Below are 14,914 nucleotides of genomic sequence, written 5' to 3' on the forward strand. Positions count from 1 at the left end.
AATGAGATTTGTGGAAAAAGTGAAGTGTTATTAATGTTTCAATCCTAACTGTTTTGTGTCAGATCTTGCCACTGTTGTCGGTTACCTGGTTGTCAGTCGTCCTTTCCTAGATTTGTCTCATCCTCGACATGTCAAGAGTACACATTCAGAACTTCTAGAGGTAAAGTATTAGTAACCGTTGTCATAATAAATGGAAAATTTCAATATAAAAACAAAAGCTGATTTTTAGTCTTAGAAACATAAGTGAAAACCAATATTTATTTCTTTTTAAGGATTACTACCAAAGTGGAAGAATGCTTTTGCGAATGTCTCAAGCTCTGGGTCGGATAGTTTTGGCTGGCCGTGAGATGACGAGATTGGCCGGGTAAGTAAGATTAGTAATGATGAACAAACAGTTGCAGAGAAGTTTTAAAACTGTGTAATACTTAATGATTATGCCCAGTTGAGGTTAAGATAAGGGGCAACGAAGTCCCGTTTCCTACTCCTGGAAGCTGATTTAGGACCTTTAAAGAAGATTTTTCTCTGATAGTAAACTTTTCATGTTTGCTTAAGACAGCTGTTTTGAGCCTTCAACCAGGTTAGTGGTTCTCAAGCTGTCTGCTCTACGGACACTAGTATTCGATAAGTTGGGAAATGTTAAGTCATGGCAATCTTTTCTTAATTTACAGAAAATTAAGTTAATGAAGAGAATTTTCGCATTTGAACTTTTTTGTCCTCCTCTGTACTTTTTTCCCCCCATAGGTCTTGTTACTGGCAACCTAGCAAAGGATAAACACAGATGAAGTTGATTTTAATGGGTAAAAAGTAAAAAGTCACTTCGTGGTGTCTGTGGCTGCAGTTGTAAATATGGTCATACTGTTAGGTGAAGTTGTTCTTAGACCATAAAATGGAATTAAATATTTCAGTATTTTAAGCTCTAATATAAAGGGCTTGGTATGGTGTAAAAAACACCATCATGTAAAAAGTACTTCTGAAGAAATTGGATCACATCGGATCCTTCCCAGACCTGTGACCCATCCGCCTGTTTCTTCTTTATTCTTCCTTATCTTCTATGGCAGTTCAGGGCTTCATTGCAAGATAGAGGAGATTGTCTACTGCTATGAGGAGTCTGTTTCTCTTGAGAATGCGGACACTCTTCTTGCTTACTAATAACTTTTCTCATGTCTTTATGGTTCATGGTAGATGGGGTGCTTCTGTTCCTTTGGAAGGTTTCTGCTTGATTTTCACTCTTTTGATTCTTTGATGCAGATTGCTTTCTCTTTGACCATCATGTTATTTTTATTTCCTCAATGTCTTGGCGTTAGCTTTGATTTCTCTCTATTGCCACAGTGATTTCCAGCTAATATTAACACTTCATCTTTTCTCCCTTTTGAAGTAGGAAAGAGAGGAATCTTCCGTATTTGTCCGTGTTTATAGGAAGGTAGCAGGCATTTTGGCATACTTGTAATAAATGCCTTCCTCAGACGGAGAAGCTAACTATACTTGGCATTGTAGCTCATTCTAGCAGGAACTTGGTCCATACTTCCTATGTCTAAGGAATGCACTAGTACTAGTCCTTAGTCTACTAGTCTAGTATCTACTAGAAACTTCCTTAAAATTCTAGTGGCATACAACTTTCTTGTCTCACCTGTTAAAAGAAGTAACTATGTGTTGAGGTGGGGATCCTATGAAACCTCTTCCCTTATCCTGTTCCTGTTGTCCTACTGAAACATAATAAAGCATGCATACACTATTAGCACTCATACTTTCTGATGATAAGACTTCTTCTTTTAGGTTATTTCATTTAAACTAAATTATAATTTTGGAAACTTGAGTTCAGTTTGAATAAGTTTTGAAGTTACACAATGTCATATGTCGTTACATCTCAAATAACAAAAATAATAGAGATATGATGGCCTTTGGAGTTTTCATTAGGACTTTTTTGTGTGTGTGTTTTTTTTTTTTAGTTTTACTGCTCGGATTACAGAATTAATGCAAGTACTAAAGGATTTAAATCAAGGCAAATATGAACGCACCATGGTCTCACAACAGGAAAGGGGTAAATATGAATGCACTGGGCCATATAGTTTAAATTTTGGCTGACATAATGTGGTGCTTTAATACTTATTTTCCACTTAAGGTATTGAAGAAGGAACACAAGTCATTCCCTTGATACCTGGTGCTGGAGAGATCTTCAATGCTGATAACATTATAAAGTATGTATTGAAAAGTTCTTTAGCACCATAAACATTTGCTAACTGCATAATAGCCTTTCTCTTTCAGCTGCATTTGCTTAGTATTTAATGTAAAATTTTAATTTTTTTTTTATCAATTTCCTCTGTAGATTTGATCATGTTCCTTTAGCAACGCCAAATGGAGATATCTTGATTCGAGACCTTAATTTTGAAGTAAGTTTTTAAATGATTGTATAAAAGCTTAGATCAGATTCAGAATGTGAAATGGAAAACTGTTTTCTGAATATTTAAAATAACCGTAAGGCTTGTCTTAGTCTCTGAATCCGCAAAATTGTTTTAAAAAGTAAGTCTTTGAAACACTTAGAAATCTATTTTTCTTAATTGTCAGAACTTTAAAGTTTCCTGTATTACTATGAAAAAATCTTTTGCAAATGAAGTCTGTCTCAAGAAAGCGATAGAAGGTATAGTTACTTGTAATCTCTGGTGAGGAATGAATATTTAAACATGCAATATAATTTTATTCTAAGTTAAAAAAAAACTATGGTTTGGTATTGTTTTGACCGTGCAGGAGGGTCTATACCTATACAAACAAAATACAGAATTTGTTATAACTGAAAACATGGAAGAGCAGCACAGTAGCACTGCAGAAACATCTCATGCCAAGTGAATAGTGCTGCTGAGTCAGTGTGGTCTGTTAATCAAATGGGGATATAGCAGATGCTATTAAAAAGAAGAAGCAAAGATGCGTAGTTTTGTGATTTATAAGACATTCCCAGACCTGAGGAACTATAACTATTAGGTTATATGTCTGTTACGACTTTATGAATAGTTCAGATCTGAAAATCTTGTTGATTAGTAACAAATTCCTATCATGGAGGCTGTCTCCCCAGGTCTAGATATCATTTCTCTAGAACAACACTGTCCCATTGAACCGTCTGCAGTGATGGAAATGTGCCATGTTTGCTTTGTCCAATATAGTAGCCACACTTAAAATTTAATTTTAATAAGTTAGATCTTAAATAGCTACACGTGACTGACCTAGTGGCTACCATATTGGACAGCACAGCTCTAGAATTCTTCTCCACATGCCTACATGAGTGGCCTTCTATAATTTGTTTTATGTGGAGCGTCTTTTCAACTACTTTCACTTTAGAAATGTCTGATAGTTGGGGCCCCTGGGTGGCTCAGTCGGTTAAGTGTCTTGACTGCGGCTCAGGTCACGATCTCATGGTTTGTGAGTTCAAGCCCTGCGTTGGGCTCTGAGCTGTCAGCTCAGAGCCTGGAACCTGCTTCAGATTCTGTGTCTCCCTCTCTCTGCCCCTCCCTGCCCCTCACTTTCTCTCTCTCTCCCTCTCAAAAATAAATAAACATTAAAATAATAATAAAAAAGAAATGTCTGGTAGTTGATAAAATAAGTATCGTTACTGGATTTGTTTTGCAATTGTTATAATCTTCAGCAAGTTTTCGATTTTGTTCCTCTTAGTAATGTATATTTTTTAAGTACATCCCCACTTTCTTTTTAAGGAACTATAAAAATGAAAAATGTTAGCTATGCAAAGTACTTTGAACTTATTTGACAATGAGTATTATATACTACCATATTTATTTTCAAGCCAGGAAACACAAGAATACATAGGGAAAGTGTAAATATAATTGGTAAATAATGAATGACTCCCAAGTATCCCAGAAGTGTCTCATTTAATTCTTGGTGTGCCAGTCATTGTGGTGTGCTCCCTTGGCATAGTAGGTAGCCACCTACCTGGCTTGATTTCAGGGATAAAGAAGAGCTCAGAACCCCATTTTTGTTACACCAGGGTGAAGGAGGGCCATGGGATTTCTCCAGTGAAGAATCCTCTTGGCCCTTTCTCCTACTTTCCCTCACTTTGTCTTGATGCAGAAATAGATTACACCAACAATACAGATGTATACTTGATTAAGCATAGTGAGAATGGATTTGGGATCTATACGTACAGATACACGGAATAGAAAAGATCCCGATTATTGTCTGAGGTATTACCTACTTTGTCACATGGGTATCATGCTAAAGGTGTCACTTTCTTTTTAGTCCTGAAGCCCTTCTTTTTAAAGTCCCTATGTTTGGACTTAATAAACTTCTGGCTAGTCCCTATAGCTTCACTTCTATAGTCTCAGAAAGACCATTACTTTTTGCTCTTATTTTGGTTTCACTTGGAAAGTCTTTTGAGTCCCTAGTTATGCCCCTGCTTGTGTTTTACTTTGTGACCGTGTTTCTTAGGACCTGTGATCTCTCCTGTTGATTCTTATTTTGTTTTCTCTTCCAGTGGAAACTGTTTCTTTGACTTGTGCTCTTTGGGCCTAGTGTAATATATTCCTCTTCTGTCTCTCTCTGAGTTAGGTGTTTTAAGTTAGACTTGGCTTTTTCTCCTTTATTTCTGTCATTTTCCTTAATGTAGCCTTCCTTTATTTAACAAACATCCTTTACTTCTTTGTAACCTTTAGTTATTTTCTACCCATTTGGCTTACATGAAAATAAGGATTCCTTTCTCCTGAAAAGAGGCATAATAAAACAGACTTGGCCACCAAAAAATAAATGTTTAATGCTTTATGATTATTTTGTCTTTTGGGTCACCTAATGACAAGATAATATATACCTCTTTAGGATAGGGGATTTTATCCCTCATTCCTTTATAAACTCCCCCACCACAGATGTATTTATCCATTCAGATGTAGACTGAAGAGACCCTCAGAGATTAAAGACTTGTGGATTATAATGTAGGCATTAAAATAGTACTTTGTAAGTTACTCAGATTTTAACTTTTTTAGTAAGGCACATTTATAATGTTTGAAGAAGCCTGTGAATCTTCATAAGCAGCATACTTTTGTATATTCTCTTTTTTACTTAAATCATATTTATGTGTGTAACTGTTTTTGATGAAGTCTTATATCTGGGGGAATATTTTATTGGTAAAAATATAGTGGTACAGAGCGCTTGTTGACCCCTTAAACCGATCCTGGAACCTCAGTAATTATAGTGTTATTAAGAACTTCGTAACTATAAAAGGCCATAAGTGAAAGTTACCCTTGTGTTTTAGTCTTCATTTAAGCTGGGGTGGGGGGACATTTTTATAAATCTTTACCATGGCAAAATTATCGCTGGCTTATCATGACTGAGTCATAATCGGAAGTTTGCCCACCATTACCAAAAGCCATGGGGGTAAAGTTATGGCTGAATCCAAGACATTTGAGCATAAGAGAGTGCTTACAGATGTATGTAAGTCTTATTATTATTTTTACATGTCATTATAAATTTGGTTTTTGGATTTCCTGGCATATTGCACCAAATAGAGTGGAGAAGTATTGGATATCAGTGAAAACCACAATGAACAGTTAGGAACAGAAGAAGGTCTATATGATTGATATGACTCAACGCGTAGTAGTGGGGAACCATTTAATTAACAGCCCTGAACTTTAGGAGCTCCTAAGGAATCACCATTATAGTAAAGTAAAATTACTATATATAATCAGAAATATTCACTATATTCAGTTTCACAGGAAAAGGTAATAGGTAATTCCTTAGGAAGTCCATCAAAAAGATTCTTTAAAAATAATTTCTCGGAAAATGGGATAGTTCATTTTTCTGGAAAAATCATTCAGTATAGTTCATTCTCTAACACTGAAGTACAGAAGATGTGGTATTTTATTGTAGATCAGTTATGTGGTAGGCTAGTCATTCTCAACCATTTTTAAAAAGAAGCTCATTCTTTTGTTACTGTGGTAAAATATACATAACGTACAATTTATCCCTTTCTACCATTAATTTTTTTTATTGTGGCAAAATGCACATAACGTAAAATTGAATCTTTTAACCATTTTTTTATAAACAGTTCAGTGCCATTAAGTTCATTTACAGTGTTGTGCAGCCATCACCACCAACCATCTCCACAAATTTTTATCGTAACCAACAGAAACTCTGGACCCATTAAACAATAATTCCTGATTTCCCACTCTCCCCAACCCCTGGTAACTACTATTCTACTTTATGGATATGACTATTCTAGGGACCTCATGTAAGTGGAATCATACAGCAGTTGTCCTTTTGTGTCTAGCTTATTTCTTGAAGTTCCATCCATGTTGTAGCACGTGTCAGAATGTCCTTCCTTTTCAAGGCTGAATCCTATTCCATTGTACGTATAGTCTACATTTTGTTTATCCCTTCATCCTTCTGGGTCGCTGCCACCTTTGGCTGTTGTGGCTAATGCTGATGGCTGTGTTTCATCAGAGTAAAAGGCAGTCCTTTCAGTGGCTCCCAGTGCCCTGTAGGATTTGCCTGCACTGCTTTCCACCAACCTCTTACTTCTCTCAGCTCTTTTCCTACTACTCCTTCCTCCCTCTCAGTTTTCTCAACCTCTTTTCTGTTTTTTGACAAGGATACGTACATTCCTGCTTCAGTGCCTTTGAACCAGCTTTTTGTGGGTAGGGTTAGGCTAGAGCAGTTTTCCTCTAGATAAACTCTAATTTACTCCTTTCAAAGTTGCCCAGTTGTCATTTCCAATGAGTCCTGGTCTGACCACCTTAAAAATGTAACCTCCCCTAACTGCTTCCAAATTTCCTTACCTTGGTGTATATTTTTTTCCATAGCACTTATTTTCTAAGATACTATTTAGTTTACTCATTTATTGTGTGTATTCTTTATTTTATGTCTCTCCCACTAGAATGTAAACTGGTACGGGCAGGTTTTGTTTGTTTTGTTTTTTATTCATTAGTGTAGCTCCATTACCTAAAGCAGAACCTGACACTGAGCATTCTATAAGTATTCATTCAATTAAGTAATAAGAACATAAGGCCTCAACAGTTAAAAAAATTTGTCAAAGGCAGGTTCCACAGCTAGAGTAACTCATACCTTTGTTGTCTCCTTTCCTGCTGTGATACATTGCTCTGTAATGTTGTGAGCTGAAATTCTAACCCAGGTTTCTAATTCTTCACAGGGTTGATTAACACTTATATGAGACCATAAGCTCAGAACTTAACCACTCTTGATTACGTTTTTTTCATTTAACTTTACATCATTGCAGAGTGATTTGGTGGCACTTGTAAATATTAATAATGCATATATACTTCTAAGAATCTGATCTGTATAGAAACATTTCTCACCAATGCATAAATTCACTCACTGATTCCAGTTCATTGCAGTATTATCTAAAAGAGCAAAGCAAAATGCAAAAGACCTAACAAAAAGGAGGTAGTTAAATAAATGAGGGTGCATTCTTAGAATGGAATACACTGTAGGCATTTAAAAATAGAATGGGAGGAATCTGAGTATACTGACTTAGAATATTTGTGATATATTATTAAATAATAACATATAGAACATACATAGTATGATTGCTTTTTTTTTTAAAACATATACACACATACTTGTTTTCAAGAATTCTCAAAATTTATAAGCGGCAGTCATTGACTTTTAAATGAAAAAAGTGAGTAAATATTGACAGTAAACAAAAATGAAAGGTCAACCAAACCCTCCACTGCTTCTACCTATTATCACATTTATAGACAAACTAGAAAGCTTATCGTTAGCAAAGAACAAATTGACTCAAAAGAAATGTTCACTGAGTATATATTCCCTATTAATTCATGGACTGATTTTCAGGTTCGATCCGGGGCCAATGTTTTAATTTGTGGTCCAAATGGCTGTGGGAAGAGCTCACTTTTCCGTGTTCTTGGCGAAGTAAGTACAAATTGGCCTCAAGATATTGTAGTCTTCTTTTGCCATACAATCTACTACATGGTGAAATTTATAATTGCTCCTCTCCCCCTTCCTTTTCCTTTTATAGTTATGGCCTCTTTTTGGAGGACGTCTAACTAAACCTGAGAGAGGAAAGTTATTCTATGTTCCTCAGGTAAGACCTTGTTTATTTTGTAATCTTTGATTTAAAGATCTTTTCATTTATTTTTAAAGAATTCACTTATAATGATTTTTGCTCTGCCACTATCAGAGACCTTATATGACCCTTGGAACACTTCGAGACCAAGTGATATATCCCGATGGAAGAGAAGATCAGAAAAGGAAGGGGATATCTGACCTAGTAAGGAAATGCTTATGGACTAGACCTACTGGAAATCCTCCATATCAGATTCTTTATCTTAATCAGTTAAGCATTTTAACTGCCAGGTAGTTTATCCTAGCCTGAAAAGCCTTCTAAAACCTTGTCATTAATTATAACTTTCCAGGTTGAGGTAAGATGTTAACTACTTTGCTTAAATATGGTTTGGTGAATTTAACCTTGTCTTTAAACTATTACTTTTTTTTTTTTTCATTGCCCTTATCTTTTAATTATATGCAATAGTGTTATTCTCTTTAAGCTACCACATATGTCAAAGTTAGCATAGATAGGAAGTAAAGGATTTAGGGCTATCTTTGTGTCACATTCTTTTGTGAAATGTGCCCCTTTAAGTAATATTGGCAGTAGAATTACAGCGATTCTAGTTTAAAAAATAAAGCAAGCTAGAGAATGTTGGTTTACATTAAGTGTGATTTAATCTTTAATCATTTTGCTGAAAGGTACTAAAGGAATACTTAGATAATGTCCAGTTGGGTCATATCCTTGAACGTGAAGGAGGCTGGGACAGTGTTCAGGATTGGATGGATGTCCTCAGTGGTGGAGAGAAACAAAGAATGGCGGTAAGTTATTCTTGGACTACATTGCATGACAGGGCAACTGATTGCTTAGGGTCACTCTTACAGTCCAATATTTTGATTAATCAAGGCGCACAGTTTTATCTTAATCTTTTATTTAGTAAGTATTGTTGAATGGATTAGTTTAAATGATAATAGAAATGCTTGAAAATATATAACTTGCATGTACATTTAGAAGTCTGAAAAATCCATAAATTTTCTAATTATATTACTATTAATTCATTGGGGATTAATTAAAGTTGGGGAAACTTTCCATCACATTGATCCTGGGTTATATGGTAGTCCAAGATGTCTTCTATCTTTTTCCTGTTGACCTCTCACTGAAGCTGTTCTTTCTGAAATATCAGAAGGTAGTAGAAATCATCCACTCTAACTTTGTTCCCACTTTATTCGGTTCCTGCCCTGCCCTCTACCATTATGTGTGTCCTGGTTTCAGGGCTCAGTATCTGCTACCCAAAATTATTTAGATTTCTTACATTTTCCTAATATGAAGAAGGGTTTGCAAGGAACTGTTTTAATTTTGTGATTGTCTAAACTTATTCCTGATCAAACTTGACTACAGGACACTGCATATTAAGAGTGATACCTTGAGTACTCTGTTAAGAGGGATAAGTTTTAAAGAGTCATTTTCTAACCCTGCATACCATAGTTTGCACAGATCCAGAGGAATTTTTTTTCCAGTGTTAACCTTGTGGAAATTAGAACTGTGGCTAAGGAAAAACAGTAAAAGAAATGGCTTATTGCTGAATTGCTTACTCATTATCTTTAGATTCTATTCTCCCTTTTCTGTTGCCTCCTATTCCCTGATACTGCATATTATTTTTCCCAAAACATACCCATTCTATATGAACTTAATAGTGATTTGTCTGGCTAGTGCTATAGCATAAGATTAATTGATAGAGTGAAGAATGAGTCATAAACAAAAGAAAAGAGATGTCAGCCACACTCAAAATGGAAATTGGGTGGTAGGAGTGAGAATTTGAAGTGATTGGGGTTTCTGGAATCAATTTAGTAGATGACTATAGAAATAACTGCAAGTCAGTAGAGCAAATTTAAATTCTTGTTACCATGACTTCAAAGAAGATGTCCAAGATTCACAAATGGACACAGTATAAATCCAGAGAAAGAAAAATAAATGTGCTGAACTAAGAACTCTATGTGTAGGGTACAGAAGGGATAGTTCTTCTTTGAAGATAAGACGTTCAAGGTCTGGAGGAGTGAGAGAATATGTTAGGGAGAGGACAAGGGCCAAAGAAGGAGCCCTGTAAAACCAGATGAGCCACTCTGGAGCGCCTGGGTGGCTCAGTCGGCTAAGCGTCGGACTTCGCCTCAGGTGATGATCTCACAGTCTGTGAGTTCGAGCCCTGCTTTGGGCTCTGTGCTGACAGTTCAGAGCCTGGAGCCTGTTTCAGATTCTGTGTCTCCCTCTCTCTCTGACCCTCCCCCATTCATGCTCTGTCTCTCTGTCTCAAAAATAAATAAATGTTAGAAAAAAAAATTAAAAAATAAAATAAAACCAGATGAGCCACTCTAGAGTTGGTTGGGAAATGGAGGAGCTTACCCATGACAGGGCTGCACGACCAAGCCATTGGCAGGTGTGTTCTGTGTAGACCAGTGTTTGCAGAACTGACTGTGAAATTTAAAACCGAGCATATTGCTTTGCTACCTTCAAAAGGTTTGTGGGGAGAGAGAGAAGGCTAATGCAACAGATGTTGATGTTGGTGAAGTTGGGCGAAGAGTTTTTGTGTGGTCACTTTACTGTTCCTACAGTTCTGGGTAGGCTTGAAAATTTTCAAAGTAAACAATTGAGGGAAGAGAGGACATAATTTTTATAAGTTATAAAAATTATAATTTTTTAGGAGTAATAAGCTTGAAAGGTCTAACCACCCCAAACAGTGAATCTGTAAGAGTGATGGTTGGTATAAACAGATGAACCAAAAGAACTTTTGGGTAAGGAAAGTCACGTTTAAATTTGAGGGAATGGAGTAATACCTTTGAATAAAGGGAGGTCTGGTGAACACATTTCTAAAAGTTCCTTGAAAAACGTCATTATAAATGTAGGGAAATGAGATTATTATTCCATGATCTTAGTGAAAAAAACCTTAATTATGGTTTAATTTTCACAGAGTTCACTATTAGCTAGGAATCTACTCTGTGCAGCCACTGAGATAGGTGCCTGCCCTTGATAATTGAGTGAGGAGATACAGATGTTCTCAGCTATCTCACACACAAGGCAGTCTTCAGTTACAGCTGTAAGGAAGGTGCACTGGGATAACACGAGGGAAGGATTGGTTTTGCATGGCAAACTCTATCTAACTCTCCTGACAACCCTGTCAGTTAAGGTACAGACAAGGGAAAGCCTTGCAGGCTACTGAGTGGCAGAACAGAGATTCAAGTGCAGGTGGGTCTGACACCAGAATTCTTGCTCTTTTTTTTTTTTTTTTTTTTTTTTTAAGTTTATTCATTTATTTTTGAGAGAGAGAGTGGGAGTGGGGCAGAGAAAGAATCCCAAGCAGGCTCCACACTGTCCTCGTGGAGCCTGATATGGGGCTGAAACCTATGAACTGTGAGATCATGACCTGAGCTGAAGTCAGATGCTTAACTGACTGAGCCTCCCAGGCGCCCCCAGAATTCTTGCTCTTGACCAATATGTGATACAGCCTCCAGTGTCCAAGTGGACTGTCTGTCCAGTTCCCTTCTCTCACTGTCTGTCACAGTCTCAAGTAACATCTTCCTTACCTCCCCTGCACTTGTTTGGGCCCAGCCATTACCAGCCAGGGTTGCTCTACCCAGTATCGTAAGTTGCAATATCTTACTTCTCTGATTGATAGTTATCTTTCCTACTCCTCTATTCTTGTTCTTCCTATTTAGTAAAGTTTTTTTTTTAATTATGAAAAAGTATGTATGATAGAAAAGTTGGAATATTTTTAAAAGTATAAAGAAGGGCCAAAACCCCCCTTACCAGAGATACCATTGTCATAAAGTTTTTAGTGTTTTTTAAATCCATTTTTGCAATTCTTTTTCTTTTACCTAATTGGCAACTGTCTCCTTGCTTCAGACACCCTGATATTTTGAATATTGACCCCTCCCTTTTCTTATGATTGATAAGTCTCCTTCTGACTCTGCCTCCTTTCTGTCCAGTACAAACTTAATAATCCAGGTCCTGGCACATAGAAGGTACTCAGGTAGTATTTCTTAAAGGAATGAACAAATGATCCCTTCCCTTTAACTTCCTTTCCCACTTTTTGTTTCCTCTTATTACCTCAACCTCAGCCCAAGAGCAGTTGTTTGCGTTGGCGTTTGTGTACATAGGCTCCTGAGCGCAGCTGAAAGATCAGAGTGACGGGGGTTGGTACCGCCACGCTTTCATGGCTTCCAGTCTTCCAGGGGCTCACAGCATGGTCGGGCGATCATTTACTTACTTTTGCCCCTCTCTCTTATTTTCCATGAGTATCATTTATAAACTACCAATCTCAGGCTTTCTACCCCATTGCCTACTCCATGTCTCTCTGCAGAACAGCTCAACTTCTCTTCAGAGGAGAAAGAGAAGCTGTTATGTCAGTGAGATGACAGCTCATTTTTATTGAGTGCTTAATAGATGATAGGCGGTAGGCTAAGCCCTCTCCATTCAATTCTCACAAGTCCCCTGGGGCAGGAACTGCGGAGCACCCCGTGTTTGGAGGAAGGTGAGCTATAGCACAGTGAAGTGTGCTGCCACACAAGGCGGGGGGTGAAGGTGACCACCGAGGCGTAGGCGGTGGCGTGTCCAGCTCAGGTGGCAGTACAGCTGCAGGGGTCATGGACTTATTCCCGTCACCATCTCGTACTGTGGGATCAAGTACTGATGGCGGAGTGGGAGAGAGACACGTGAGAAAATCTTTACACGATGTGCTGGGTGTGGTGAGGTAGGTATGCAGAGACTTCCATGGGGACACAGAGGAGGGGCATTTGTGGAATACCTTTAGATAACCAATCCTCTTCATTGAGCTTGCACTAGGCTGCCCTGACCTCCCTCATTCTGTCTGGAGGCTATGTCATCCTTCCTCTTGAGAAAAGCTCAGTGTCTCCATGTTTTTGGACCCTCTCTCCTCTGACTTTATCGTATTCTTTCCTTCGGTTATGCACATGTGCAGACACACACCCTGTATTCAATCTCTTCTGGTCCTTCTCTTTCAGAAAGACATTCCAGGTCTCCCTGATCTAAAAGGCAAACTCAGCCTTAACCTCTGTCGTCTGTACCTTTCATTCTCTGCACAGATGAACTTCTTCATAGTCTATACTTAATGCTTCCCCTTCCTCACCTCATCAAATAGATACAAACCCCAAGAGAGCTGCTTATGTTCTGGCCATTAATTTATCAAATATTTAAATGTTTCCTTCATGCAAATATCGAGTGTACAGTAGTGATTAAAATAATCTCTGCTTATGCAAATATACTAGCCTCGAGGAGTAGACAAAGAAACAAGACAACACACAGTTCAAAACCTATGAAGCACTGCAGAGATGTTAAGGAGTGACCCGCTTAGATTGTGGGACAGGGGTCAGGGTAGGTTTGAGGAGGTGGTCTAAACAGAAATTTCAAAGATGCGAGAAGCAGAGTGCGGTGCGGTGTTTGAGACATAAGAAAAATGACATGTGCTAAGCCTCTCTGGCCTTAGACACCTTGTATCCTGGTCATACCTTGGCCAGAATGTGGAGGTTAGAAAGTAAGTAGGAATCCGATTATGCAGGGTCTGTGGGCCATGCTAAGGAGTTTGGGTTTTGTTCTTAGTGAAGTGAGAAGTTGTTGAAGGGGTTTAAGCAGAAGAGTGAAATTCTTGGATTTACATTTCTGAAGAATCCTTCTAGTTACAGGGAAAATGGATTGGAGAGGAGTGAAAGAGGAACTAGGCCATTTGTGGTCCTCTAGGCAGGAGAGGATTGTATTCTGGGCTGAGGGCATGATTTTGGAGATGCAGTAAAGTGAATGGACTACAAAAGACTGAAGGACTTACTCGAATGGACTAAAATGAGGGGTAGGAATGTGGAAGGAAGGAGAAGAAGGGAAAGATCAAGGAGGACTCATGGCCTTCTAGGTTGAGCAGCTGTTTGATAGTGTGATTTGCTGAAATGTTTAAGATGGGGGTGGAGTACATGAATGGATTTTAAGGGGAAAATCAGATAACAAGTAGAAATATCAAAGAGGAATATTTATATATCAGTCTTGTGATTAGAAGAGAAGGATGGGCAAGAAATACATATTGAGAGTTTACAAATGTAAATAATACTTGAGATAATGAGATTTAATGAGATCACTCAGACAATGTAGGAAAAAGAGGAGAGGACTTAGGAATTGGCCCTGAGGAACCCCAACATTTAGTGGTCCAGCAGAAAAGAAAATGCTGGAAAAGAAACTGAGGAAGCAGCCTAAGAAGTGAGAAGAAACGTTAAGACTATGGTTTCATTGTTACTTTCTCAAGAAGGAGGAAGTGGTCATCTGAGTTGCATGTAGCAGAGAAGATAAATTGGGTAAGGATGGAAAAGTGTCCATTGGTCTTGCAACATGGTGATCGTTGTTGGGGGCTGATGACCAGCTGGCATATCTGTTAGACAAAGGATCAGGGTAAATAATTCCCAGAAAATAAAATACGTATGGAAAATAAATGAGCACAAATTCAGCATTTTTGCCAATCAAAGAAATGGAAGCTGTAACGATCTTGATGTTAATTTTTACTTACAAAATTTGCAGAGCCTTTAAAAAATGAGCACACCCAGTACTGACCTCAGGGATATAAAATGGGGGCACTCAAAAATAATTGGTGGAAATAGTAATTGGCAGCTTAATATCAATTGCCATGACTAAGGTAACAGAATATTTAGAAGTAAACACTATTTGCACTTGAGCCATCTAGAGTCTGAATTCCAAGATTTGGTTACAATATATACCCTCTAATCTTGTTTAGAGAACTGTCTCTGATAGTTTAAAACTCAACTTCATTTCACATCACAGCTTAAATGTTTTGATGAACTCTTAACAGTATTTCCCATGTGTTACATTTTCCCCTTTGTTTGGGAAGACAGTAAA

At 37.7% G+C, this 14,914-nt stretch overlaps 1 protein-coding gene across 15 annotated transcripts in view; it reads left to right on the plus strand.

Moving 5' to 3' along the window:
* ABCD3 (ATP binding cassette subfamily D member 3) overlaps positions 1-14,914 on the plus strand; it is a 165,468-nt gene that overhangs the window by 143,743 nt on the left and 6,811 nt on the right. For all 15 annotated transcript variants that reach the window (XM_086717610.1, XM_086717616.1, XM_086717615.1 and 12 more), the window contains 9 exons: positions 63-160; positions 273-364; positions 1,947-2,038; positions 2,120-2,195; positions 2,324-2,387; positions 7,804-7,881; positions 7,988-8,053; positions 8,150-8,239; positions 8,716-8,835. In XM_086717610.1, coding sequence (XP_086573736.1) covers positions 63-160; positions 273-364; positions 1,947-2,038; positions 2,120-2,195; positions 2,324-2,387; positions 7,804-7,881; positions 7,988-8,053; positions 8,150-8,239; positions 8,716-8,835 — 776 coding nt within the window. The remainder of the gene's footprint in view (positions 1-62; positions 161-272; positions 365-1,946; positions 2,039-2,119; positions 2,196-2,323; positions 2,388-7,803; positions 7,882-7,987; positions 8,054-8,149; positions 8,240-8,715; positions 8,836-14,914) is intronic.

This window comes from Puma concolor, chromosome C1 (genome assembly GCF_028749965.1).
Source record: "Puma concolor isolate L17-30 chromosome C1, mPumCon1.1.hap2, whole genome shotgun sequence".
In the NCBI taxonomy this organism is placed as follows: Eukaryota; Metazoa; Chordata; class Mammalia; order Carnivora; family Felidae; genus Puma; species Puma concolor.